The sequence below is a fragment of the Nycticebus coucang genome, chromosome 7 (assembly GCF_027406575.1).
Source record: "Nycticebus coucang isolate mNycCou1 chromosome 7, mNycCou1.pri, whole genome shotgun sequence".
In the NCBI taxonomy this organism is placed as follows: domain Eukaryota; kingdom Metazoa; phylum Chordata; class Mammalia; order Primates; family Lorisidae; genus Nycticebus; species Nycticebus coucang.
The window spans coordinates 44,204,973-44,231,485 of record NC_069786.1 but is presented as its reverse complement, the minus strand read 5'-3'; the positions used below and the strand labels follow the sequence as shown (position 1 = coordinate 44,231,485).

General features: G+C 40.4%; 1 protein-coding gene across 17 annotated transcripts in view; it reads right to left on the bottom strand.

Moving 5' to 3' along the window:
* Positions 1–10,483: 10,483 nt before the first annotated feature.
* The window catches only part of LYPD6B (LY6/PLAUR domain containing 6B), a 202,832-nt gene continuing 186,802 nt past the window's right edge, over positions 10,484–26,513 (bottom strand). For 6 of the 17 annotated variants that reach the window (XM_053597345.1, XM_053597344.1, XM_053597351.1 and 3 more), the window contains 4 exons: positions 20,496–20,647; positions 16,475–16,573; positions 12,631–12,761; positions 10,484–11,186 (listed from right to left, as the gene is read on the bottom strand). In XM_053597345.1, the coding sequence (XP_053453320.1) occupies positions 11,022–11,186; positions 12,631–12,761; positions 16,475–16,573; positions 20,496–20,610 (510 nt within the window). In that variant the 5' untranslated portion in view covers positions 20,611–20,647 and the 3' untranslated portion in view covers positions 10,484–11,021. Of the gene's footprint in view, positions 11,187–12,630; positions 12,762–16,474; positions 16,574–20,495; positions 20,648–21,180; positions 21,204–21,223; positions 21,268–24,074; positions 24,149–26,513 lie in introns of those variants that run through there. The other 11 variants (XM_053597336.1, XM_053597334.1, XM_053597337.1 and 8 more) reach the window with 4 other exon arrangements.

The window sequence follows — 26,513 nt, the reverse complement described above, 5'->3', positions numbered from 1 at the left end:
TTTCAGTTTTACTCCATTCAGTAAAATATTAGCTGTGGGTTTGTCCTAGATAGCTTCAATCAGTTTTAGAAAGGTGCCACCTATGCCTATACTCTTCGGTGTTCTAATTAGAAAAGGATGCTGGATTTTATCAAATGCTTTTTCTGCATCTATTGAGAGGATCATGTGATCTTTATTTTTGCCTCTGTTAATATGGTGGATAACGTTTATGGACTTGCGTATGTTAAACCAGCCTTGCATCCCTGGGATGAAGCCTATTTGATCATGATGAATGACTTTTTTGATGATAAGCTGTAATCTATTGGCTAGGATTTTGTTGAGAATTTTTGCATCTATATTCATGAGTGAGATTGGTCTGAAATTCTCCTTTTTGGTTGGGTCTTTTCCTGGTTTTGGTATCAGGGTGATGTTTGCTTCATAGAATGTGTTGGGGAAGATTCCTTCTTCCTCAATTTTTTGGAATAACTTCTGCAGTACAGGAATAAGGTCTTCCTTGAAAGTTTGATAGAATTCTGGAGTGAAGCCATCTGGACCAGGGCATTTTTTGGTTGGAAGATTTTTTATTGTTTCTTTGATCTCAGTGCTTGAAATTGGTCTGTTCAGGAGCTCTATTAATTCCTGGCTAAGTCTAGGGTGAGGGTGTGATTCCAAATATTTATCCATATCCTTCACATTGTCAAATTTCTGGGCATAGAGTTTCTGGTAGTATTCAGAGATGATCTCTTGTATCTCTGTGGAATCAGTTGTTATTTCCCCTTTATCATTTCTGATTGAGGTTACTAGAGATTTTACTTTTCTATTTATTTTTTCAAAAAACCAACTCCTTGTTTCATTAATTTTCTGAATGATTCTTTTGTTTTCAATTTCATTGATCTCTGATTTGATTTTGGATATTTCTTTTCTTCTACTGAGTTTAGGCTTAGATTGTTCTTCTTTTCCAATTCCATAAGATGGCTTGTGAGATTGTTGATGCACTCTCTTTCTGTTTTTCAAATGTAGGCATCTAAAGCGATGAATTTTCCTCTCAAAACTGCTTTTGCAGTATCCCACAGGTTTTGGTAGCTTGTGTCTTCATTGTTGTTATGCTCAAGGAAGTTAATGATTTCCTGTTTTATTTCTTCCTGCACCCATCTGTTATTCAACAGAAGATTGTTTAATTTCCATGCCTTTGTGTGGGGTCGAGTGTTTTTGATAGAGTTGAGTTCCACTTTTAGTGCCTTGTGGTCTGAGAAGATACAAGGTAAAATTTCAATTCTTTTGATTCTGTTGATATTTGTTTTGTGTCCCAGGATATGATCAATTTTGGGGTGATGAGAAGAATGTGTATTCTTTATCTTTGTGATGGAGTGTTCTATATGCATCTATCAAGCACAGTTTTTCTAGGGTCTCATTTAAATCTCTTATATCTTTGTTTGATTTCTGTTTAGAGGATCTGTCCAGCTCTGTGAGAGGAGTGTTAAAGTCCCCTGTTATTATGGTATTATCAGATATCATATTGCTCAGACTGAGTAAGGTCTGTTTCAAGAATCTGGGAGCATTTAAATTGGGTGCATAAATATTTAGAATTGAAATGTCTTCTTGTTATATTTGTCCCTTGACCAATATAAAGTGACCATCTTTTTCTTTTTTGACTTTAGTTGCTTTAAATCCACATGTATCTGAAAATAAGATTGCAACTCCTCTTTTCTTCTGAATGCCATTTGCCTGAAAAATTGTCTTCCAACCCTTGACTCAGAGCTTTAATTTGTCTTTTGAAGCCAGGTGTGTTTCTTGCAGACAGCAAATGGATGGCTTGTGTTTTTTAATCCAGTCAACCAATCTATGTCTCTTCAGTGGGGAATTCAAGCCATTAACATTTATTGAGATAATTGATTAGTGTGGTAGTATTCTATTCGTCTTATTTGGTGAGAGTCCATTGCTTAGTTTTATCTTTTGCATCAGTGTGGAGGTTAGGTTCTGTCCTTTGATTTCTGAGTTCGTACTTTGCTGCTGATCCATTGTGGTGGTCAGTGTGCAGAACAGGTTAAAGTATTTCCTGTAGAGCTGGTCTTGTTGTGGCGAATTTCCTCAATGTTTGTATATCCGTAAATGATTTGATTTCTCCGTCAATTTTGAAGCTTAGCTTAGCAGGGTACAGAATTCTGGGCTGGAAATTGTTCTGTTTAAGTAGATTAAAGGTAGATGACCATTGTCTTCTTGCTTGGAAACTTTCATTAGAGAAGTCTGCGGTCACTCTGATGGATTTGCCCCTGCAGGTCAACTGGCGCTTACTCCTGGCAGCTTGCAGAATCTTTTCTTTTGTCTTGACTTTGGACAGGTTTATCACAATGTGTCTTGGAGAAGCTCAGTTAGAGTTGAGGCAACCTGGGGTCCGATATCCCTCTGAAAGCAGTGTGTCAGAATCTTTGGTGATATTTGGGAAATTTTCTTTTATAATATTCTCTAGTATGTCTTCCATTCCTCTGGGGCATTCTTCTTCCCCTTCTGGGATTCCTATAACTTGTATGTTGGAACGCTTCATAAAGTCCCATAATTCTGACAGTGAGCATTCTGCTCTCTCTCTCTTCTTTTCTGCCTCTTGATTTTTTTTTTTTTTTTTTTTGTAGAGACAGAGTCTCACTTTATGGCCCTCTGTAGAGTGCCGTGGCATCACACAGCTCACAGCAACCTCCAACTCCTGGGCTTAAGCGATTCTCTTGCCTCAGCCTCCCAAGTAGCTGGGACTACAGGCACCCGCCACAACGCCCGGCTATTCTGCCTCTTTTACTATCTGAGTTATCTCAAGAACTTTGTCTTGTACCTCTGAAATTCTTTCTTCTGCATGGTCTAACCTGTTGCTGATACTTTCCATTGCATCTTTAAGTTCCCTAATTGACTGTTTCAGTTCCTTCAGCTCTGCTGTATCCTTTTTATATTCTTCATATCATTCATATCTTATTTGATTCTGTTTTTTTATTTCCTTTTGGTTATTTTCCACTTTATTAGCAGTTTCCTTCATTGTTTCCATCATTTCTTTCATTGTTTTCAACACGTGTATTCTAAATTCTTTTTCTGTCATTCCTAACATTTCTTTGTAGGTGGAATCCTCTGCAGTAGCTACCTCATGGTCCCTTGGTGGGGTTGTTCTGGACTGTTTCTTCATGTTGCCTGGAGTTTTCTGCTTATTATTCCTCATGAGTGATTTCTTCTATCTGTTTCCTTGCCCTAATTTTCCTTTTACTTCCTCTTGCTCTTTAAGTTCTTGTGCCGTTTTTCCACTGTTTTAGTCCTCCTCTTGGGGTCCAGAAGTCTCTCGCTGACTCCCTGTATCCTCACAGGGTGAAGATAGGCAGATACCACCGGCCAGAGATGCCCGGAGTCCTATGTCCCCAGACTCACGGTGCCCAGATGCAAGGAAGCTGTTACTCGGCCGCCATCTTGCTCTCCCTTTAGTTTGCTTTTCAACTTAATTATATCTTCATTTCACTTGGTTGGGTAAGATATAAAAATGCTTCCCTTAAGAAATCTGTCCAGATTCTTAAAAGCACTCTCTCGGTCCATGAATGAATTCTGAACTAAATTTATTAGTTAAAATGAGGATGGTCCTTAATATTCAGGACTCATCTCTGACTCAAGATTGATTTCATAATAAATCTAGTAATATTTTAAAATAACAAATGACTGAATAATTTAGAGAAAACATATGGAAAGATAGAAAGTAAGAAAGCATAATCAGAAAACTTGTCTTCTTAACTGAGTTACAGTCAAGCCCTTAGGAGCAGTGGGCATTAGTTTGCTTAAAATCAGTTCTGGACATTGAAGACTTGACAAACATAAGAACAAAGCTAAAGAAAAATTATTTGAAGCTTCCTCTTTTATAAGGAAGCCTCTATATCTCTGCTCCCCTAAGGCTAATGGCACCAAGTCTGTACAGGAAAGAGCCTATGATCTTGGAGAAGTGAATACTTCTGAAAGTTTCATTCATTCAGTGTTCATTTATTAAGTACCTAGGATATACCATATATTAATAAGTCAGTGTCTTATTCACCCCCTTGTTTTCACAGGTTATCCCTTGGTAAATTTAGGTAGGGACCAAATCTGCAGGTGGCAGATTTAGGCCAGGAGGGCAGTTCCTAGGGGCAAAGAAGCCAGTCGGGAAGAAACAATAGGAAAATACAGAACACCTGTCAATCATCTGGTAACCTCCCACACCTCCTGCCAATCACCGGGTAACTTCCCACCCCTTACCTCCTGTAAGCAGGCTCCTGGACCAGGCCCCTAAAAGGAAACCCCCTGAGAGCCCTTACTGTCTTTCTCCACTCATGGAGACTGATCCATTCCTCTCTCTGGAATGTATTTTTGCTTTGTATAAGCTTCTTTCTTTTCTTCAATAAAAACTGTTTGTGTGGAATTACTTCCTGTCTGTGCTTACTCCATCACACCAGCCCTGCTTGTGATTCTTCCAAGCAAGGATCCAAAGAACCAGGACAACTGTCCACCAAAAGGCCAGACCTCACAACATCTCTGTACATTTGTGAGGTGGTGTTGGCTACAAAAAGCATATTCTACAGACACCAGATACTCAGTGAAGAAAGGCTCTCTTGTGAAATAATTTGGGAAGTCCTGTGGACTCTTACAACCCCTTAACAGATTTACAGTGTACATTAATCAAAGAATGTGGTAGGAATTGCAGGGGGCTGGGGAATTTCTCTGTTTGGGTCTGCTTATAGCTAACTGTATGCTTAGGGCAAGTTCCTACAGTTCTCAAAGGCTCGGCTGTCCTCTCTTACATGGTAGCGTTGTGTAAGCCTCCCTACACAGCCTCACACTGTGGAACTCTACAGCAGACTGTTCTGGCTGCCCACGCAGATCCATTTCTTCCTGCTCCTTTCTAATCCTATTTTGTTCAGCTATCTATTTTCCAACTGTGCACCCTACATGCCTCAGGGGGTACTAAGTCACATTGCCTTTAGCTGTATTAAGCCAAGGGTGACCACAACTTCCTTGCTTGTGGTTTGCTGAGAGGCTGGGTGAGAGCTTCTTTACTTGGAGAGCTTCTAGTGACTTCCCTCTTTCTATTCCCCCCAGACACCAGGCGGGCAGTATGGGACAGCTGTGGCTATCTAGTTACAAAGGATACAAGGGAGGTGAGAACCAAAAGAACAGCAGAGAATGAAACAGAATTACTGGATAGTCCACCTTGAACCCCACTCTCCTTCCAGACTTGCAGCTGTGAAAGCCAAGAAATTCATTTACGCCAACTTGGGACTCCTTATTACTTGCAGGTGAAGTTATCTGATTGCCACAGCACTCTAGGAAAGATGCCTTCCCTAGTGGGCAAATCTTAAAAACCCTACTAGAGTCTATCTCCTGGACTTGCTTTCTCATGTTGCCTGCTGTCTTTTGGACACTGTTGGCACTGGGTCTGGTTTTGAGTCTAGGCTTAGCCCCCATGGATGGGCTCTCCTTGCCCTTTGCTTTGCATAGCTTCTCACTGCCTGTTTCAGCCCTGACTCCGGTCAACAGTCAGAACACTGAACATCCAGCTTGCCTGGAAGGGAACCCAGACTTCCTCTCCAGGGTTCCCACTTGTCCCAGGCATCCCACAAGCATTCTCAACATGGCAGCCATGCCAAGCCTTAATATCCTCCAAGTGCTTGGGCTCCTTAGCTGGGACCAAAATTTATGAACAAGAAAGTCCTTGTATGGAGGTTTAGAAGACATGTGGAGCTCTCAGCCTTATGCTGAGCCCCTGGGCTCTTGTCTGTAAATATGATGCTCTAAGGCTACCAGTGTGAGACTCACCTATATTAGAATCAGATGCTTATTAAAAATGCAGATTCCCAGGCCTGCTACATAGGATATACTCCTAGCATCGAGGTCTACTTTTCACAGCCCAACTGTGGTCATCTCACACTCTGGATCACCCCGAGGGCAGCTCAGCTTCCAGCCTTGGCATCGGATGAAATAGAGGCCAAGGCAATGGGGAGGGCAGCTGGGAGGGAGACAGAAATGTGAAGGTGGAGGGAGTGTGAGAAGTGCACTAGAAAGATGCCGCCTGGTTTCTGACGCTCAGTAAGAAACAGTGCCGAAAGGAGGGCTCAAGTCACCCCAGATGTTTGCTTTCCAGTTACTTCAACTTTCACCTTTATGCATCCACTAGCCTTTGTGTTCAGGCATGATTTGCACCCAGACACATCCAGCATCACTGCATAACCCCTTACAAATCATGAAGTCAATGTCAAAAGATGAGGTGAAAAAGAAAAGGTGCAAGATCCAAAGGACATAGCAAATTTGTGTTAGCTGGTGATCTACACGTCGCCAGAGTTTTGCCTCCAAGTTGAGTCACCTCACAAACATGAAATGTATTTTCCAGATCCATGCTACACCTCACCTCCCAGGCTGTGCCCATCGTGTCACTCATTTCATGCTTTGTGTGGCTTTTTATGTTCTTTCCCAGAGAGTAAGAGAAGCTGACCCACTATCTTCTTTTATCTTATGAAATTTATTTTTTTTTAATTTTTTTTTTTTTTTTGTAGAGACAGGGTTTCACTTAATGGCCTTCAGTAGAGTGCCATGGCCTCACACAGCTCACAGCAACCTCCAACTCCTGGGCTTAAGCAATTCTCTTGCCTCAGCCTCCCGAGCAGCTGGGACTACAGGCGCCCGCCAAAACGCCCAGCTATTTTTTGGTTGCAATTTAGCTGGGGCCGGGTTTGAACCCGTCACCCTTGGTATATGGGGCCAGCACCTTACCGACTGAGTCCCTAGTGACTGAAACAAAAGAATATATATTACAGGGAAATAATGCTTATAATTTCTTTTTTTTTTTTTTGTAGAGACAGAGTCTCTCTTTATGGCCCTCAGTAGAGTACCGTGGCCTCATACAGCTCACAGCAACCTCCAAATCCTGGGCTTAAGCAATTCCGTTGCCTCAGTCTCCCGAGTAGCTGGGACTACAGGCGCCTGCCACAACGCCCGGCTATTTTTTGGTTGCAGTTTGGCCGGGGCCGGGTTTGAACCCGCCACCCTCGGTATATGGGGCCGGCGCCCTACCGACTGAGCCACAGGCGCCGCCCAGTGCTTATAATTTTTGATGGCTAACTTTGACTCAGAATTGAATTTAGGGAATTTGGATATAGCTGGAGAAGAAAGTGTTAGGTACCAGTACTTTCTTTCTCAAAGAATGATTGATGGATGGGAATTCAGTGTTTATTCTAGAACGTTGAGCTATTCAAAAATGGACCTTGGTCGGCCATTCCATCAGACCTTCCTTATATTCATAGCTAATCTCCTTATCTCTTTTATGATAATAAATCTGCACATTTCCCTTCTTTCCTGACCCCACTATTCCAATCATCATTGAACATATTTTTTGGTGGGGGGGGGGGCGACAAAGTGTCACTATGTCACTCTCGGTAGTGTGCCATTGCATCACAGCTCACAGCAACCTCCAGCTCTTGGGCTTAAGCAATTATCTTGCCTCAGCCTCCCAAGTAGCTGGGACTACAGGCACCCGCCATAATGCCTGGCTATTTTTTGGTTGCAGTTGTCATTGTTGTTTAGCAGGCCTGGGTCAGGCTTGAACCTGCCAGCCTTGGTGTATGTGGCCAGTGCCCCATCATTGTACATTTTGACGCCAAAGTATTTCTCATTTTCTTGCACACTAGAGACAGATTAGTCTGAGGTCTGGGATATTTGACCATTTCAAGTCCCCATGCAACAGACTTAAAAATCCATTCAATGAGCCCTGAACACTTGATTTACTTTCTGGAGTTTGGTTTATAAATTACATTGGAGATACCACAGAGTCAATGTGTGCGGGGGTTTCAGGTCAGAACGCAAAGGTCAGGTGTTGGAGTAAGTGCCTCTGGTCCCCAGCATCACCCTCGCATTTCATTCTTTCATTTGGTGGCTTCCAACATGGCTGTATATCAGAATCTCTTGAGGAGTCTGTTAAAAATACAGATTTTCTTACTCAACCCAGACATAAAGAATTTGACTTTTTGGAGTTGGGGCCTAGGAGTATGATTTTCTTTCCTTTGTTCTTTTATTTCCAAGTTCCCCCACGTGATACTCATACAAAGGACCTATTTATTGAAGGCTTTGGGGAAGAACTTTTCTGGTCCAGTGGTTCTCAAACTTGTTAAAATACAGATTGAACTCTCAGAGTTTCTGAATTCAATAGGTCTGGATGGAGTCCGAGAATTTGCATTTCCAACAAGTTTCCAGGTGAGGCTGATGGCGGCTGGCCTGGGGACCACACTCACTTTGAGAACCACTTAAGCCAGGTTGTTTGTGCATAGTTATTATTCATAAGCATTTCTATTATGCAGCCAAGGACAAGACTTCAGAAGAAGGAATAATCCTGAGGGTCAGAGCTGAGCATGATAATCACCTGAAAAGTTTTTGATTTTTTAAATTTGACATTCAATATTGGCATTAAGCTTGGGTGTCAGTATCGGATCTATCAAACCAACATCTCTAGAATGCCCTGGGAATTTCTTTTGAAGTTACCCAGAAGATTCTGATTTAGTACAGGGATTTGAAACCATTTCCTTAGATGTACCAGGCTTGTGAGTTCCTGAATAACTTACATTAGAAAATTACTTTATCTGAAATTCAAATTTAATGGGGCATTCCATGTTTTATTTGTAAATCTGTAAATGTTTTGTTGTTTATGTAAAATTCAAACCAAATGAGGCAGCCCATATTTTTATTTGTAAATCTCTAAATTATTTTTTTTGTTTATCTGAAACCCAAATTTAATGGGGCATCCCATGTTTTTGTTTTAACTTTCTCCTTGCTCGGCCGTCTTTTCCAGAATCGGTTTCCTCCGCGTTTCCTCCTTTGCGCAGCATACTCCTATTTTTAAGGGATTATGGGAGATGAGGTGAGAAGTGGAATGCATGCAAACATGATGTGTGGGGTAGACATGACGTTGGGAAAGAAAAAAAGCACATACACAAAGGAAAATTCATTAGACAGCAGAAACATCAGAAAAAAAAAAATGAACTGTGTGTTAATGGTTTTTGCCAGACAATTCGTCAATTGCACAGTCAAAAGAAACCCTGGGGAGTAAAATGACACTAAAGATGCTATTAAAATGTTCCAAGTGAAGCTGTATATAATTAATTTCAAACAAGGATAAGCAAATACTTCAAGGTGCTGAGTGAAAGGTGGGCTAAACCTACATCAGGCTTCAAAACTGATGTTTCCAGGTGAGTCTAAGTTTAGGACAGAGACAAGGAGATAATGATGTCTGCTCCCTCCTGGTTTTATGGGACACTAAAGAGACTTAAGAAGAAATATTCTGTAAGAAAGAAGAAGAAACAAGAAGTGATCTGGCAAACCGTTGCCCAGGCTGAGTAATCACCATTAGCACCACAAGACACTAGTTTTCTCCTTAAGCGGTCTTAACATCTCAAAGATTAGGAGTCAGCAAACTTTCTCCTATAAAGGGCAAGATGGCTTTTAGACTTTGCAGATGATACAGTCTCCATTGCATCTGTGTAACCCTGCCACTGTAGCATGAAAGCAGACACAGACAATACATAAACAAATGACTGTGTTTTCATAAAAATGTAGCCACAAAAAGAAATGATGAGACAAATTTGGCCTATGGGGTATAGTTTGCCAATCCATATCATAGGATAACATTATTAGTAGACTCTACAGGGTACTCAGCCTTTTAATGTTAATTTTTTTCTTTTTTTTTTTACAAGACAGGGTCTTATTCTGTCACCCGGGCTGGAGTGCAATAGTGTGATCATAGCTCACTGCTAGAACTCTTCAGTTCAAGCAATGCTACCACCTCAGCCTACCAAGTGGGGGAACTATAGGAACATGCCACCACCCCTGGCTAATTTAAAAAATTTTTTGTAGAGATGGGGGTCTCACTATCTTTTCCAAGTTGGTCTTGAATTTCTGGCCACAAGTGATCCTCCTACCTTGGCCTCCCAAAGTGCTGGGATTACAGGACTAAGCCACTGTGCCTGGTGGTTGATGTTTAATTAAGGAAGAAACTGTTCTATTAATAGAGCATCATATATATAAGGGCAGAATGTTTAAAGGTCACACAGAAGTATCAGTATTCTATAAACAGGGAGAAGATGCTCATTTGAAATTCTGAGATTGTGTGATAAAATGGAAAGAGAAAGAGAGAATGGAACCAAGTGTTTGACCAAGTATTTGACCACGTGTTTACAGGGGTTCTCTCAGCAGACCTGACATTCAGAGAGATGACTGGAGTGGGGAAAGTGCCATTTTCTCTGACTAGGACTCTTGAAGCTGCTACTGTGAGGGTGCACAATATTTGGTAATGAAACTTACCAAGTTTGCATTTAGCATCCCAAACATATCCTTAAGTCACTTTGGCATAGAATTTTATACTTTAAACCAGAATGCATCACCAAGAGTGCCTGTGACGCCCCCATGAGCATGGTAAATGTGTTACCCGAAAGGCCTCCGGGTCAGCAGAAAAACAAAAGCATGCATCTATACCGTATAAATTAAAAGCTTTATTTCCCTCCAGTTAGCAAATGGAATTCATATTAGTTCAACTTCAAGTTTTCTTCCTAGAGTTGCCTTTCTTATTTACTGTGCTACTGGTGGGAGAGATTGCTTTCTCCTGGGGAGAAAGGGCTAGATTTCACAGAGACACTCTGGGTTAATCATAGAAACAATAGGGTTTTCCCTGGAGCCTCCTGTCAACGAGGTCAAGAAATCCTTTCAGATGAAGGCCTAGGCCAGTGGGAACTAATCTCCAGGGTCCTCCCTGCAGAACTGGCCAAATGGAGCCTCCTTTGACCAGGAAGTCTGGAAGTTGGACCATCTTCTCAGTTCTTGACAATTCTCATCCTTGGTCCCGTGGCCTCAGACAGGAGCATTTTATCAAAGCAAACCATAGGCTTCTGCCCTGGGGCCTGATGCATACTCTTCACCACATGTGAGGTTGGTCTTCATGCCAAAGTTCACCATGCACAGTGGTTTTGGTTTGTGCTTTAGAGGGCTGGTCTCTGCCCCTCCAAGTAACGGTGGCATCATAGAAATGGAAGCACAAAGACCCAGATAAGCACTGGTACACAGGGCGCAGGGACACTGCTGCCAGACGTTCTTTGAGCGTGCATTACAGCAAAGACTGCGTTTGTGTGATTGGTGGGTAATTCTACATTGCAGATCATTCCTTCACAGCAAGACCTACACTCCTGTTACAAAAGGAAAAGAAGAGGACAGTGAATAATGGGAAGAAGAGAGAAGAGATGTATCAAAGAAAACCCGAAGAAAGGCTTCTTAGCTTTGTCTGAAGACAGACAGTTAGAATTGGCTCTCCAGAATTGAGTCACCAGGCCCTCAAGTACCTTTTCCCTGACAAAGGACCAGCAGAGAAAAACCATCTTGAGATTCTTTTCATCCTAACTGTGATTTATCTGCATCAAACTCAAGCATTAGCAAGGCAAAGAAGAGCAAAGGCAACTGAATAAGGTGGCTTGATTAAGTCAACCAATCTTCTAAAGGTTTGTAAAGGAAAACACTGAGATGAAAATGAAAGTACAAAACTTTTGGATTAGTCATTGATTTTCTTTCTCAGTACTACTTATTAAGCAATAATAATGGCTTTCTATTGTCTATGCTAACACCTGATTCCTATCATTACAGAAGCAATGGTTTGATAATTATGGCTGCTGAATGGTGAAAAGGGTTTGGTCCCAACAGGTGTTTTCAGAGGCTGTTTTCAGGTATTGCCAACTTGTGCCTGGTACAATGCCTCCACCAATCAACCCAGCCATTCAGAGGGGCTTCCGGGATGGTAGGTACCATAAAGGCATCAGCTCTAAGCATCTGCATCAGTGGTTCTCAACCCTGACTACACATCAGAATCCTGGGGAACCTTCTAAAAAGATCTTGATGCCCAGGACCCCTACCCTGAAGTTCCGTTTTATTTGGTCCAGGATGCTCCCTACTACCATGAGCACAGCTTGTAAAAGCTGCCCTTGTGATTGTCATGTAGCCAGGATATCAGGACCATTTTCTATATTTATGGGCTAAATCCAATTCTAAAACCTCATGCAAATGAACACACTTGCAAGCAATTTTTCTCAAACATTTGAGGTATATAAAAGAGCAAAATGGTCAGTTAGAATAATAGAATGGGAAAGGGAAAGAGATCAACTGGTCTAAAATGTATTTATAATTCATTTTATTAAATTGGGGCTAATCCTTCAGACTGCCAATCCCTCAGTAAGTGGAGGCACTGGGAAAGATGAGGTTCCCTTAGTAAGAGGTTTCACCATTTTCCTCTTGGCACCTCCGGTTGCCCTGTGTAGTGTTCATGGGGATGGACTCTGGAGTGTTTATCTTCCTCTCACAGACAGTTTGCTCCTGAGCCACCCAAGCTTCAGACCACTCACGCAGAGGCCCAGGGTCTAGCACTGGAGTCAGAGAGTTGTCACTCAAAATGAGCGACACTTCTTGTTGAAGGACAGAAAACTATTCAATTTCCTTTGGTCTCCGTTTTATCACTGTAGTAGAGTCTTTCCTCAAAATATAAATGTTTTCATCATATCATCCTTACTGCTCTCTCATGAAGTGTAACTTACCAAAACAAGCACGAATCTTAGACAGTAACTTACATATATACGTGATCCTTACCGTTTGTTCCGAATCTCGGCTGTGGTGGCAGCCGACAAAATGACATTCACTTCTGGAGGCACACTTTTTGGTGATGGATGTACTTCTTCCGTGGCTGGTGAAGTGATGAACTGTCAAACAATATTGTGTATCTAGGCAAGAAAAACACCAAAAAAACAAAACAAAACAAACAAACAAAAAAAAAAGGCAACTTCATTTTCCATATGGCAAAGGATAGCTCTCAACAATCAACTCAGAAATGTCTAAAATTCAGAATGATCCTTAAGTTTCTACAAGAAATTTAGGAATGGTGAACTCCAGATTTTCCAGGTGGTATTTCTGAAAAGATACCAGCTTCTGAAGCACATGTGCATTTTGAAAATGATAGTAAATGGGCATCTGTCCTCTGGTGTCAGGAAAAGCTGAGGAAAAAATGTGTAAGCTTTTCATCAAAACCAGGGCTCTGCTCGTTTGATGGGAACATGTTTGTATCTCTGGCCTTCTTTCTCTCCCCATCTGAAGCACATGTTCTAAAGCTCTAAAACAACATGAAAATTATGAACATAAAATGCAATGGGTCTGAATATCTGTTCCATTATTCAACACTTTTCTCTTACATACTAATGGACCATGGGGTGAACTGGAGTGAAAAGCAGATGCTTCAAATTCCGCATCAAGATCACCGTCTTACTCATCTGGTTCCTCTGCCTCCTGCCTGCCTCCTGCTCTCTCTGGCTACGGTGCCTCTTTTCTACACAGTTTTCTAACCACTGACACGTTATTGCTTCAGGTTCTCAAGAGGTTTCCCTCTCTATCTGAGGACATTCTGCTTTGGTTCTGTGTCTCTTCTGTAGGTCTGCAGGCCAGTGAAATGCCTCCTAGTTTACTGACCAGGGACTATGGCAGCAATGTCACTAAATGGGGAAAAACTGCATTGACATTGAGAAGATGGGGCTTATGGGACTGCATCTGTCACAAGCGAGCAAGTCATGTCAGATCTTTCAAGCTGGATTTCTATTTAGTAAAACGATGATAGAAAATGTCTTGACATCGTGATAGGGAGGCTACCGTAAGCCTTAAAAATGTTAACACCCACATACATCACAGCAAAGAATCATTGTTACTGATGCCTTCTGTTTTCTTTATTAGACTTTTAAAATTTAAAGCAAATATGAGTATGTTTCATATTTATAACTTTTATTTAAAAAATCATGGATGCTAAAAATAAATAAATAAATAATGTAACAACAGCAAGCAAACAACTGAATCTGTACCATCAGCCAGGGAGGTGCTTCTAACCGGTGTTCACTCATTTAGTCCTCACCAGAATCCTTAAGGCAAGTCTTGTTAACATCTCATGTTACAGACAAAGAAACTGAGGCACATTGGATGGTAGGATTCTAACCCAAGCAGTTTTCCAGAGTTTGTCCTCTTAACCAGAACACTATGCTAACCCTTAGTCTCCTTAGCATTAAACTAGGTGGTGCAGTAGTTCTGGTTTCAGAAAGAAAGGGAGCTACTAAATGTTGTGGTGAAGGTACTTGACTTCTACTCCAAACAAAGCAGAACTAAAAACTGGTAGTGGCACGTGGTCATATAGAATGTCACGCATGCAAAGCAACCCTAAAAAGTCAGCATAACAGCCAGGGTAAATAAAACAAGAAATGTCATTCTTGTCATATCCCGTTACACTGAGAAGCTCTCTTAACAACACTAACAGACCACAGAAATAAAGCCATCAAGTGCAAAGGGAACCTGAGATGACAAAGAGCAAGAGCCGCAGCCTGTTGCCACAGGAAATGGTTGACTGTCACTCTCTGAAATAATGACAAAACGGAGAGTGAGAAATTACACCCCCAGTTACAATTCCAGGTGGTTAGTATCTTGGGACCTGGCTGGCAAGAATGTCCTGCCAGGCCATGCTGGAATGCAGAGACATTCTGTGTTAATCTTGTGGCAAGTTAGCTTCTCAACGGGGCGTGGCAGGGCTGACTCCCTTCCTCCTTCCCATTTCTGATGTTTTCTTGGTGGTAGAAAGCTTAGGTTTACCCTTTTTTGCTCACTCACATTTCAACAGAGACATTCTAAAACCCAGAAATCGCCATGCAATTTGTTGCCTGCATGTTAGAATGGCCTTGGTTAACAAATGACAAATTGGAGCATTATGCATAGACGGAGTAGGAACAGTGGTTTGGTACAATCAGAACAAGAGCATGGCCTATAAAGACCAGAGGTTGGATATCAAAGCCCCAGATTACTGCTTTTCTAATCCTTACCACCCAGTTTTCAGGGAAATGTAAAGCAAATTGTTAAAGAATGATACTCAACCCTCTGAAATAAGTTAGTTAAGAGAAGTTCAATGAACCTTAAAAACTTTGAAATAACTGAGATAACTGTGGAAAACACAGGAATAAATACTCATAAGCACACACATGATTTAAGGATGGTCACTTTACAGAAATGTAAAAGAGCCCCAGGGAAAGTATTTTGGTAAATAATTTATCTCAAAAAGAAATAATAAAAACTATTGTCAGTATAGATGGCAAAGCCATCTGTGTTAATTTACAGCACGAGATTCTCAGACGCAATGGACATTTCCATGTGGAGTTTTGATTGGGTCCACACATTGGTGTTATCTGAGAGATGTAAGGTTATGCTACTGGTGTAAATATGGTGGTCTAGAAATTTCCAAAAGACTCAAGGTAGTACCTAATTCTGTAAGAGTCTGATTATTGTTGCCTTTTATATCTAAAAACCTAAAAAAAAAAAAAAAGTACACCTCAACAGTCTGATCTCCCCGACCAGTAGAGTTTTAACATTCCACATCACCCATCAGACAGTCCAGCCCTGCCTGTCCCTACTTGGTATTCCCTTCTACTCGTGGCCCAGCCGTCCATTCTCCATACAGCAGCCAGGGCAGTCCTCTGGAACACAACTATAATAACATCCTGTAATCCCTCCCTTAAAACTCCCTACAGCCTTCCCATCACATTCACAGTGAAATCCAAACACCTTGTTAGAAAAAGGAGACCCTGCAGATCCTGGTCCTTGCCTCCCTCTCAAATTCTTTCTCCATCTCCCGCTAAGAATCAGCAGCCAGGCCTCCTCCCGATTATTGAAGGGGCCAAACCTGCTCTTGCCCCTTGAAACCTTTGCATTTGCTGTTCCTTCCTCCTGCCGTGCTCTTCCTACACATCTCCACATGGCTGGCTTGTATGGAGTATTTAGGTGTTGGTTCTAATACATATTCCTCAGAGATTTCCCTGACTGTCTAATCAAGGGCACTGATTAATTCTGTCAACAAATATGTATTTGCTGAGTGCCTAATGGGAGCCGGGCACTGGATTGGGCACTAAAGATGTATCAGGGAGCTAAACAAACTAAAAAAGATACTCAGATGTTATTTAACATTTAGCAATATCTAACGTGTACCTTGCTTGTGATTTCTGTTAAATGAATGAATGAGTTTCCCAAGCATCAAGGAATCTTAAGAGTATAAAAACCCTTCCTTTGCTTTAATCCTCAGTAAGCATGACTTTTCTAGAAGCATTATTAAGCATTTCTAAAATTGTGAAAATTCCTTAATCCACCCTGTGGTCTGTTCTTCCTGGTAGATACCATTTAAGAAATGCCACTACAAATTGAGGCTTTGGCATCAGTTTCCATGTTCTTTCAATATGACTAGTCTGATGTTTGTTTCAGAAAAACAAACAAATAAGCCAAAACAACCCTCTGACTCTCAAAGAACATGGCCAGCCTGTTGGTATACTAATCCATGACATAAGACAGCTCTGCTGTGGGCAAGTCAGGAGATACCTAAAGGAAGTGAGATGCTAGAAAAGGCTCCCAAACACAGCACACTTACTTTGTGGACACCATTTGTCTTCGGCCCACCGATTGCAATTATAATTATCCCCTGCATTTTCACAGGTAAAGCACTTGAAGCTGTTTGGAAATGGTGTAGCTAAAAAAAAAAATAAATAAAAGAATGTAAAGTGAAAAAGTAAGTTATAAAAATTTACTAAAAGTTTCAAATATTTCAAACCTCAAATATGGCACAAAATTAGCAACTTTCTTTAGAAGAAACAAAACATACAAGTCATCATCCTTAGCATTTCTGTTTCTAGGGAGCTGGAGTTAGCCACCAGGCTTTCAGGCATTTTCATTATTCCCTTTTACATAAATATTTCATCCATAAATTAACACTATAGAGTAACGAAAGGGATTCCACAACACACTCTGAAAGATCCATGGTTTTGTTCTATTGTCATCAACAATTTGGGAATAATCAGGAGGAATCACACTACCAGACCTCAGACTTTACTACAAATCGATAGTGATCAAAACAGCATGGTATTGGCACAAAAACAGAGAAGTAGATATCTGGAATAGAATAGAGAACCAAGAGATGAATCCAGCTACTTACCGCTATTTGATTTTTGACAAGCCAATTAAAAACATTCAGTGGGGAAAAGATTCCCTATTTAACAAATGGTGCTGGGTGAACTGGCTGGCAACCTGCAGAAGACTGAAATTGGACCCACACCTTTCACCATTAACTAAGATAGACTCTCATTGGATTAAAGATTTAAACTTAAGACATGAAACTATAAAAATACTAGAGGAGAATGCAGGGAAAACCCTTGAAGAAATTGGTCTGGGTGAGTATTTCATGAGGAGACCCCCCCGGGCAATTGAAGCAGCTTCAAAAATGCACTACTGGGACTTGATCAAACTAAAAAGCTTCTGCACAGCTAAGAACACAGTAAGCAGAGCAAGCAGACAGCCCTCAGAATGGGAGAAGATATTTGCAGGGTATAACTCTGACAAAGGTTTAATAACCAGAATCCACAGAGAACTCAAACGCATCAGCAAGAAAAAAACAAGGGATCCCATCGCAGGCTGGGCAAGGGATTTGAAGAGAAACTTCTCTGAAGAAGACAGGCGCACGGCCTTCAGACATATGAAAAAATGCTCATCATCTTTAATCATCAGAGAAATGCAAATCAAAACTACTTTGAAATATCATCTAACTCCAATGAGACTAGCCTATATCACAAAATCTCAAGACCAGAGATGTTGGCGTGGATGCGGAGAAAAGGGAACACTTCTGCACTGCTGGTGGGAATGCAAATTAATACACTCCTTTTGGAAAGATATATGGAGAACACTCAGAGATCTAAAAATAGATCTGCCATTCAATCCTGTAATTCCTCTGCTGGGCATATACCCAGAAGACCAAAAATCACAACATAACAAAGATATTTGTACCAGAATGTTTATTGCAGCCCAATTCATAATAGCTAAGTCATGGAAAAAGCCCAAGTGCCCATCGATCCACGAATGGATTAATAAATTGTGGTATATGTATACCATGGAATACTATGCAGCCTTAAAGAAAGATGGAGACTTTACCTCTTTCATGTTTACATGGATGGAGCTGGAACATATTCTTCTTAGTGAAGTATCCCAAGAATGGAAGAAAAAATACCCAATGTACACAGCCCTACTATGAAACTAATTTGGGACTCTCACATGAAAGCTATAACCCAGCCACAACTTAACAATAGGGGGAAGTGGGAAAGGGGGGGGGGTGGGTAGAGGGAGGGGGATCGGTGGGATCACACCTGTGGTGCATATTACAGGGGTATTTGCGAAACTTGGTAAGTGTAGAATGTAAATGTTTTGGCACAGTAACTGAGATAACGCCGGAAAGGCTATGTTAACCACTGTGATAAAAATGTGTCAAATGGTTTATGAAGTGAGTGTATGATGCCCCATAATCATATCATTGTATACAGTTATGATTTAATAAAAAAATTAAAAAAAAAAAAGAAAAGGAGGCCTTATACATGCTAATTGATTCCATTTATATGAAGTTCTAGAATAAATGAAATTAATCTATGGTTAAAAAAAAAAAAACAATTTGGGAATAAGTGGGGCTTGAGGCCATGGACTCTGGTGGTAGTAGTATTGGAACCCATTGTTTGATCCATGTGTCATCCCTAAGAAGAAGCAGAGTCAGATTAACCTGAGTTTGGACAACTCTGTTCTTCCTACTAATTAGTCGTGTGATGTTTAACTTCTAAGATCTAATAATATTAATAACAACAGTGACAATCTCCATGCCTTGCAGAGCTACAGTGAAGATTAAAAAGGAGGTTATGGGAGGGGGTGGGTAAAAAAAATAAAAAGGAGGTTACAAGAAAAATACTCAGTGGAGTCTCCAGCACATTGGATCATGCTGGTTTCCATCCATATTCACTTCTCATCAGCTACACTTGACCTCACATGAGTAATTTCATTTGATATATGTCAATTATCACAACATCAGCCCCTGACCAGGAATGTCACATTTAACATAAGACTGATAGCAATTCTTAAGCCCTTACACTCAGGCAACAGTGTTATGGAAAGAAGGAATTCGGAGTTGCTGGTAGTCTAGATTTAGAGTAAATAGTATCATTTTATTTTTTGTCTTTTTTTTTTTTTTTTGCCTTGTACCTTGTATTTTTAATGGGCAACAAGAAAAAAAAAATAAAATAATTTGACATTTCTACATAGACCAGGATATAGGAACCTGTGTAAAACTTTCAGTTTTCCCATTTTTAGAAAAATTTTTTTTGTAAAAATGAGGTATCACTATGTCTTGAACTCCTGCCTCGTGTCTCCTTCCTCAGCCTCCTAAAACTCTGAGATTACAGGTGTAATCTACTGTACCCCACCACTTTTCTCTCCTTTTCTTTAGTGATTTTTTTCTCATCATAAAATTGTATAAAGCTTAAAAATTTCAAAACGTGTAGATAATTGAGAATCTATGAAAACAATGTTTTAGGTGGTTCAGTGGGTAGGGCGCCAGGGTAGCGGGTTGAAACCTGACCCCAGCCAAACTGCAACAAAAAAATAGCCAGGCATTATGGCGGGCATCTATAGTCCCAGCTACTCAGGAGGCTGAGGCAAGAGAATCACCTAAGCCCAGGAGTTGGAGGTTGCTATGAGCTGTGATGCCACGGCACTCTTCCGAGGGTGATAAAGTGAGATTCTGTCTCTAAAAAAAAAAAAAGAAAACCATGTGTCATGCCTTTCAGCCATCAGTATTTAGAAATCCAAGGCATGTATAGATAGTACATATGTGTATAGTATGCATGTGTACAATATATGTGTATACACATAAAGATATGACTGAGTATCCTAAATAATAAAGAAAACACAAAGTAAAGAACAGTAATGATACAGACCTGACTTAGGAATAGTATAAAGACCAAGGTTCTCACACTTGACTGTGGATCAACAGTACCAGGAAGGCTTTTTTTTTTTAAAAGAAGAAAACAAGAAAATAAAAAACATTCTACATCTTACCCTCTTAACTACTAAATCTCTGAAGAAGTGACTTGGAAAACTTGAGTTGTATGTAATTTTTGATCATGCATAAACAGCAATAAAAATCCAAATTGTATTCTCTCCCAAATTTCAAGCACACTAATCTGTTTTCAAAATTGTTAATGGTCGTTTTAAAGAACTGTATATCATTTATGCAGAAACTCTCCTCAGCCAAATATCCTTTTCCAGTGAAGAGATTAACAAAGAACAATGAATTTCCTTTGCCAAGTCATGATTTAGGGATAGTGTTCAAAAAAGTTAAAAAAAAATAAAAAAAAAAAAAGAACCAGGAACCCTTTTAAAATTTTAGCAGAAAGCCAAACCATTTGAAAGAAATGGAGAAAATTTCTGTCATCATACTCTGACCCACTGAAGACTTTCTGTTTTATTTTGGTTATAAACTAAGTATTACACAAAGAGGCAAAGGTTACAATAAATGGAAATGAGGGCTTCCGATGGACAATCCGACCCCACCGCCGGGAACTGGGACAGCAACCACCACTTACGGTCAAGAGGAGGCCTCACATTATAGAAGTTGATGTTCTTGGCAAATGCGCAGTTTTCTGAGAAGATGAAGATCTGGATGGCAGCTACAGCTAGGGCATGACAGGGAAGTAGCATTCTGACCTTGTGTTTTGGACGGTTCAAACACACATATCTGTAGTGAAAAGATATCAGTTGATATTTTACACATCAGTGGGAGCATGTTTTGCTGTTTGGAAAACTCCATTATTCAGATACATTCAACCACCTACTTGTTGTGTAGGGCCAATGCCTGTGAGTAAACAGCAATCTTTTTGATCAGACGAAGGGTAAGTAATTACTGCCTTCTGCTGGTCAGATTCCAGTACTAGCCAGGTGAGTTCCAGCAGGAACTAGTGGCCCTTCAGGTTCAGGAGGAAAAGGCTTCCAGAAGAGGCCTGCTGTGCTGCCTCGTCTGAGGCTAGCTGGTTTCCTTCCTGCTGAATCACTTGGTCTCTGTACCCCACCTCCCTGTGAGGCATGTTCTACTGAAGTTACTGGACCACCCATCTGTCAAGTCCATTCCCTGAGTAAACACTTGTATTTGATAAATTTTGCAACCCCTTCTCAAAACCTGGGAGAAACACTAAAAGCGGGAACAGTGGAAAGCACAGTGGGGAAAGGAATAAGTCTGAGAAATTACTCCCTGACAGATTGCAGAGCACTCACTTGTTAACAAGAGAAACAAGTCACTGTGAAATGCCAGCCCCACCTGTTTCTGTTCCACCAGGGTCAAGGACCAGCTGCGAGGAGGTTCTAGAGGAAATAGAATAAAAGTTGTCTGAAAAGCTGGAAGATAATGTTAGTCCGGGGTCACAAATACCTTCCGCTGCATTCATAGACTTTACTGTAGGCAGGGATGAAACTTAGTGAGACCACAGACACACACACAGCACTCGGGAAAGGACAGGACATCTTAAGCCCCACAGGTTCTATCCCCTTGAGCAGTGGTTCTCAACCTTCCTAATGCCACAATGTATTTCATTGTTAAAAAGGGGTCGCCACCCACAGGTTGAGAACCGCTGCCCTAGAGGCAGCCCTGATAATAAGAAAATCTATATTTCATCACTGACAGGTTCTGTTTGACAAGGGAGGGGGAGGCCTGAACAGCAGCAGAAGGTAACATGGAGTCCAAAGACTGGTGCAGGTGGCAGCTCTGCTCCTTATTAGCTGCCTGATCTTGGACAAGCTCTTTAAACTCTGCTAAGCTCAATTTCTTCATCTATAAAGAGGCTTAATAATAATGTGTGCTGCCCACAAATTTAGGTAAATTTGAGCATCAAATACAGACTCACTTAGATAGGGTCATTATAGAATTGTATACCTAAAAGCACTCATAACACATAAAAGTGCCACAAAAATGTTGGAATATTAGAGTTCAATATTCTGGCTGAATTCATTTTCCTCTTGCTGAATCAAATGAACTCAGTGGATTTAGGGAATTTTTCAAAGAAAAAAGGTTTGATCTCTGCACATATGAGCCATAATCCTTCATGAGGACTTTTTTTTTATTCAAAGCCAAGTTAATAATGCATAGATTCGAGGGATTTTCTCCCCCCTCCAGTGTTGTGAGTATATTGGTTTTATGCATATGGCTAATGATGTCTACCTAAGGAGATAGAAATGAATATTAGACAAAAAGTAGACACAACATATCATCCCTACAGAGGATGTTGGCAACTGATAGAGCTAAATTGCTAAGGCAGTATTTCATATAAAAAAAAAAAAAGGGTAAGCTTCAAAAACAGATATATGTCCCTCCCTACCCCCAGCTCATTTTAGAAACTTAGATTGACCTTTCATAGTTATTGGATTTCTAAATTCTATTCTTTTTTTTTTTCTTTTGAGACATAGTCTCACTATGTCACCCTTGATAGAGTGCCATGGCATCATAGCTCACAGCAACCTCAGACTCTTGGGCTTAAGCTGTTCTCTTGCCTCAGCTCCTGAGTAGCTGGCACTACAGGTACCCAACACAACACCCAGCTATTTTTTGTTGTTGCTGTTGTCATTGTCATTTAGGTGGCCCAGGCCAGGTTCGAACCGGCCACCCTCAGTGTATATGGCTGGCACCATAACTGCTGTGCTATGGGCGCCAAGCCCTAAATTCTATTCTTATCTTCTTTCTGAAAAAAATGGATATTTAGCAACAATGTTATTCCTTACAGTCAAGTGTTATACTGATACAACTCTGCTTCTCCTATTCATTCTCTAAGTTGGTCTGTTCCCTAGTCATTATTTTTCTGTAGACAAAGACTGAATACCACCCCTTCTGTACACCAGCGTAGACCCTTTGTGTGGGGGAGACTAATCCCTTTTTCACAAATCTCAGAATGACCATGTTCTAATAGCAATCCAGTTTTTAGAATTGTGTTGTCAACATTCAAATCCCCTTTTCACCACTAAGCAACTATGAGACCATAGACAAGTTGCTGAAACCTTCCAAGCCTCAGCTTCAGGAAGAAGACAGCATCTACCTCACAGTTTTCAAGTGAGGACCCAGTAACCCAGTGCACACGAAGCCCTCAGCTGGAGCTGAGCACATAGTGAAGACTGTCTTTACTGAGCACTTTCAACTTGGTAGTAAAGAGTGTTGGCTTGGTCACCTGCTTCCAAACCTAATATTAGGTGCAAGTTCCTTAACTTCTGTGTACCATAATTTTTGCATATAGAAAATGGGAATAATAATAATATGTACTTTATGGGGTTGTAGAAATTAAATTAGTTAATGAATGAAAAGCACTTGAATTATTTATTAGATATATGCCTGGGATTTTGCTAATCTAAGTAAACATTTACTATTATAAAAAAATGCCCAATTTTTTTATTTTCTTATTAATTTATTTTTATTGTTTTTTTATTAATTAATTTATTTTTATTGTTAAATCATAGCTGTGTACATTAGTGCAATCAAGGGGTACAATGTGCTGATTTCATATACAATCTGAAATATTCTCATCAAACGGTTCAACGTAGCCTTCATGGCATTTTCTTAGTTACTGTATGTAAGCAAAATGCCCAATTTTGAATCACAAGTCAAAATCCCCGTTTTTTCTTCATGTAATCTCAGTGTGGGACAAAAATCCATTCATTCGTTCAACAAGTCATTATTGACACCTAGTATATAACTGTCATTGTTATCACCAACTTCCCAACAAGGTCTTTTCTGTCATGTAAATTGCATTTTAGAAGGTGAAGACAGCCAGAACACCTGGAGAAAACATAATTTTAGATAGTCATAAATTTGTGAAGGAAACACCATAAGGTGCCATGTTTGTGAATGAGAGGAGCCACATATATGGCGACCCTAGTACCACTCTCTGAGTAGGTGATGTTTGAAGAAGTGAGGGTAATGATGAGAAAGAATTAGTTAAGCAGAGAATCAAGAGAAAAGCAACCCAGGTCCAAGGTGGGAAGAAGCCTGCCTCCCAAGGGGGACTCAAAAGTAGCCAGGGTTGACTGAAACATGCAGAGGGCAGAGAACAGACATAGTCAGGGATCACACAGGCCACGGCAAGGATTTGGGGTCTAGGAAAATCGCAAAATTGTTTGATTTAGATTACCTAGTTTGAAAACTACCAAGACTGCTTTGTCTCTGTAGAGTAATTGGTCCCAAATCCTAGCCTTTTTCTAGCTCCTGGAATAAAGAAAAACAAATAATCATGAATATGGAGGAATATAAAATTCAAATATGCCACAAAGGTTTCTAGGAATAAATAAATGAATGGATGGATAATAGACAGCTTACAATCAACTGAACGGACAGCCAAGTCAAGGATTAGACTTTGTGGTTTCTCCATCCCTCAAAACTGCAGTATAGGGACCATAGTATCGTTATCATTGTACAAGAACGGAAATAGCGGTTCAAAGGCAATATATGTAAAGATGCTAGAGCACTGCCCAGAACATAGTATTCCTTCAAAAAAATTCCACCAGGTGTCCCCAAGCCTACTAAACTTGAAAACAAATAAAAAGTAAACCAAATGAATGCTGCTTCCACATACACAAAATATATTTTCATTTTTGTTTTTAACTAAAACAGCATAGCTTTATTCTATCAAATTCTCCAAAACTGCAAAGGTTTAAACCTGTCAAATGAGGAAGGCACTGAATAAAAATGTCTCACATTTCCAGAGCACACTTTATAATCCATTACCATACACTGCTTCTTCCCAAGCACGTATATCTATCTCCATCTATTCTTCAGCGTGTAGGTTTGTGTTAACATGACTGTTTTATTTTTCACAGGCAAAAGACATTAGGATAATGAAAAAGTAAATGACTGACTATAGTAGCTGAGAGTTGTTTTACATTTGGAATCATTTCACGGAGACTCTGAACTAAGAATTAATCTGCTGAGACTTTGCTGCATAGGCTGTCGCTGCAGTCTTTGTGGTAGAACAAGGCTGCAACAGAGTTTATATTTTGCTCCAGAGGGAAAACAGATCATTAATATGAGTTAGACTAAACCATTCAGGTTAGTTCTAAAAGCCATCATATAGAGCAGGGTTACTTCTCCATATAAGGGAGCGAGCGACCTATGAGCTTCCTAAGGTTTTTTGCAAAACTATGTATCTAGACTTATTTTCCTTCTGGGTGGAGTATCTTATCAGAACCCGAGACCAACATGATGCTTAAGAATGGCTGCTTACTGTTTCAGAAAACACCAGTGATAACCTGACTTCCTATGATTTAGCTGTTTTTATATTTTGACACTATAAGAAAAAGTTCTTAGGTATCTGGTCCATACTCCTCCACCTCAAGGGGAGTTTAAAACATTCTTCAGACAGAGCTTATTACCTTCATCCATCTTTCCTTCACAGTGGCTCCGGTCAAAGATTCCTCACCTATGGTGTTGGTCCTCCCTGTGCTTTATGAATCCAGTCTTTGGGAGACATATTAATACTTGCTTCAGAAATCAAAGTGTTTCTCTGTCAGGACCAGAAAGGGATTTCTGCATATTTACAGGGACACAGCGGGGATGGATGACCAGCAGGCATTCCAGAGATTGGCAGGTAGCCAGACTTGTAAATTTAATAAACTCCACCTGAGACTTCAGCCCACTGTTGCCCAAAATAAAGGACTTACATGCCACTTGGTCTCGAAGCATGACTATTTGCTCGTTCTGAGCCCTGTTAACCATCACATCCTACATGTGGCATTTACACTTCCATGGAAAACATAGAAAGTTGGTGGGGGCCTTAGGGAAACAGCACATCTTTAACATCATAAACTCTTTTGAAGTAGGAAATGACCTGTAATTTTTAAATATATTTTTTATATTCCCCAGGCTCAGTGCATAGTAAATACTTTAGAACCAACAGTTTTAGATACAATCTGTAAAGAGTGCATTTCTTTGCAAATTAGACAAAGGTTGTGGGCGGTAAGCAGTTGGAAGAGTGTCCAAAGATGATAAAGAAATGATGGATCCCAAAGAAGATGTGAAAAAGAAGAGACCAAACACAGGTGGTAAGTACTGGCATTTCTTGCCTAATGGCTACAAATGAGTCAGCAAGCACCAGGCCACCTTCAGCTGCCAATAAAACAACTGAAATAGACAACGTAAGGGAGGCCACTTAGTCCAACATGCCTATCAACACTCCCGTTCACACCTTCCCGCAGGTACCACTTATCTCGCAGTAAGACACTTTAATGACAGTCTTTAATAGGCCCGACTTCCTTTATAAAAAGACTGGAAGGTAAAGCAGAAATTCAAAATGAGTGTTGAAATTTTACACAGAAAAAATGGAATAGATGAAAAAACTCCTCATGAGGGAAAATTTGCCAGAAAAGTTTACTACCCTCCGCAACAAGGGTTGTGATACCTTGCTCCTGGCTGTTAAGTCAGGTTGACAGAAGGAGATGTTCTGATTCCCACTACACTGAGGAAGAGAGTGCGTGTCTGTTTCTAACCTTCTATTGACAACTCAGTTCCTAAGCCTTCATTTTCTACCTTCTCTCATAGGTTCTCTCTCTGTTTTTCATACATGGAGGGTTCTTCC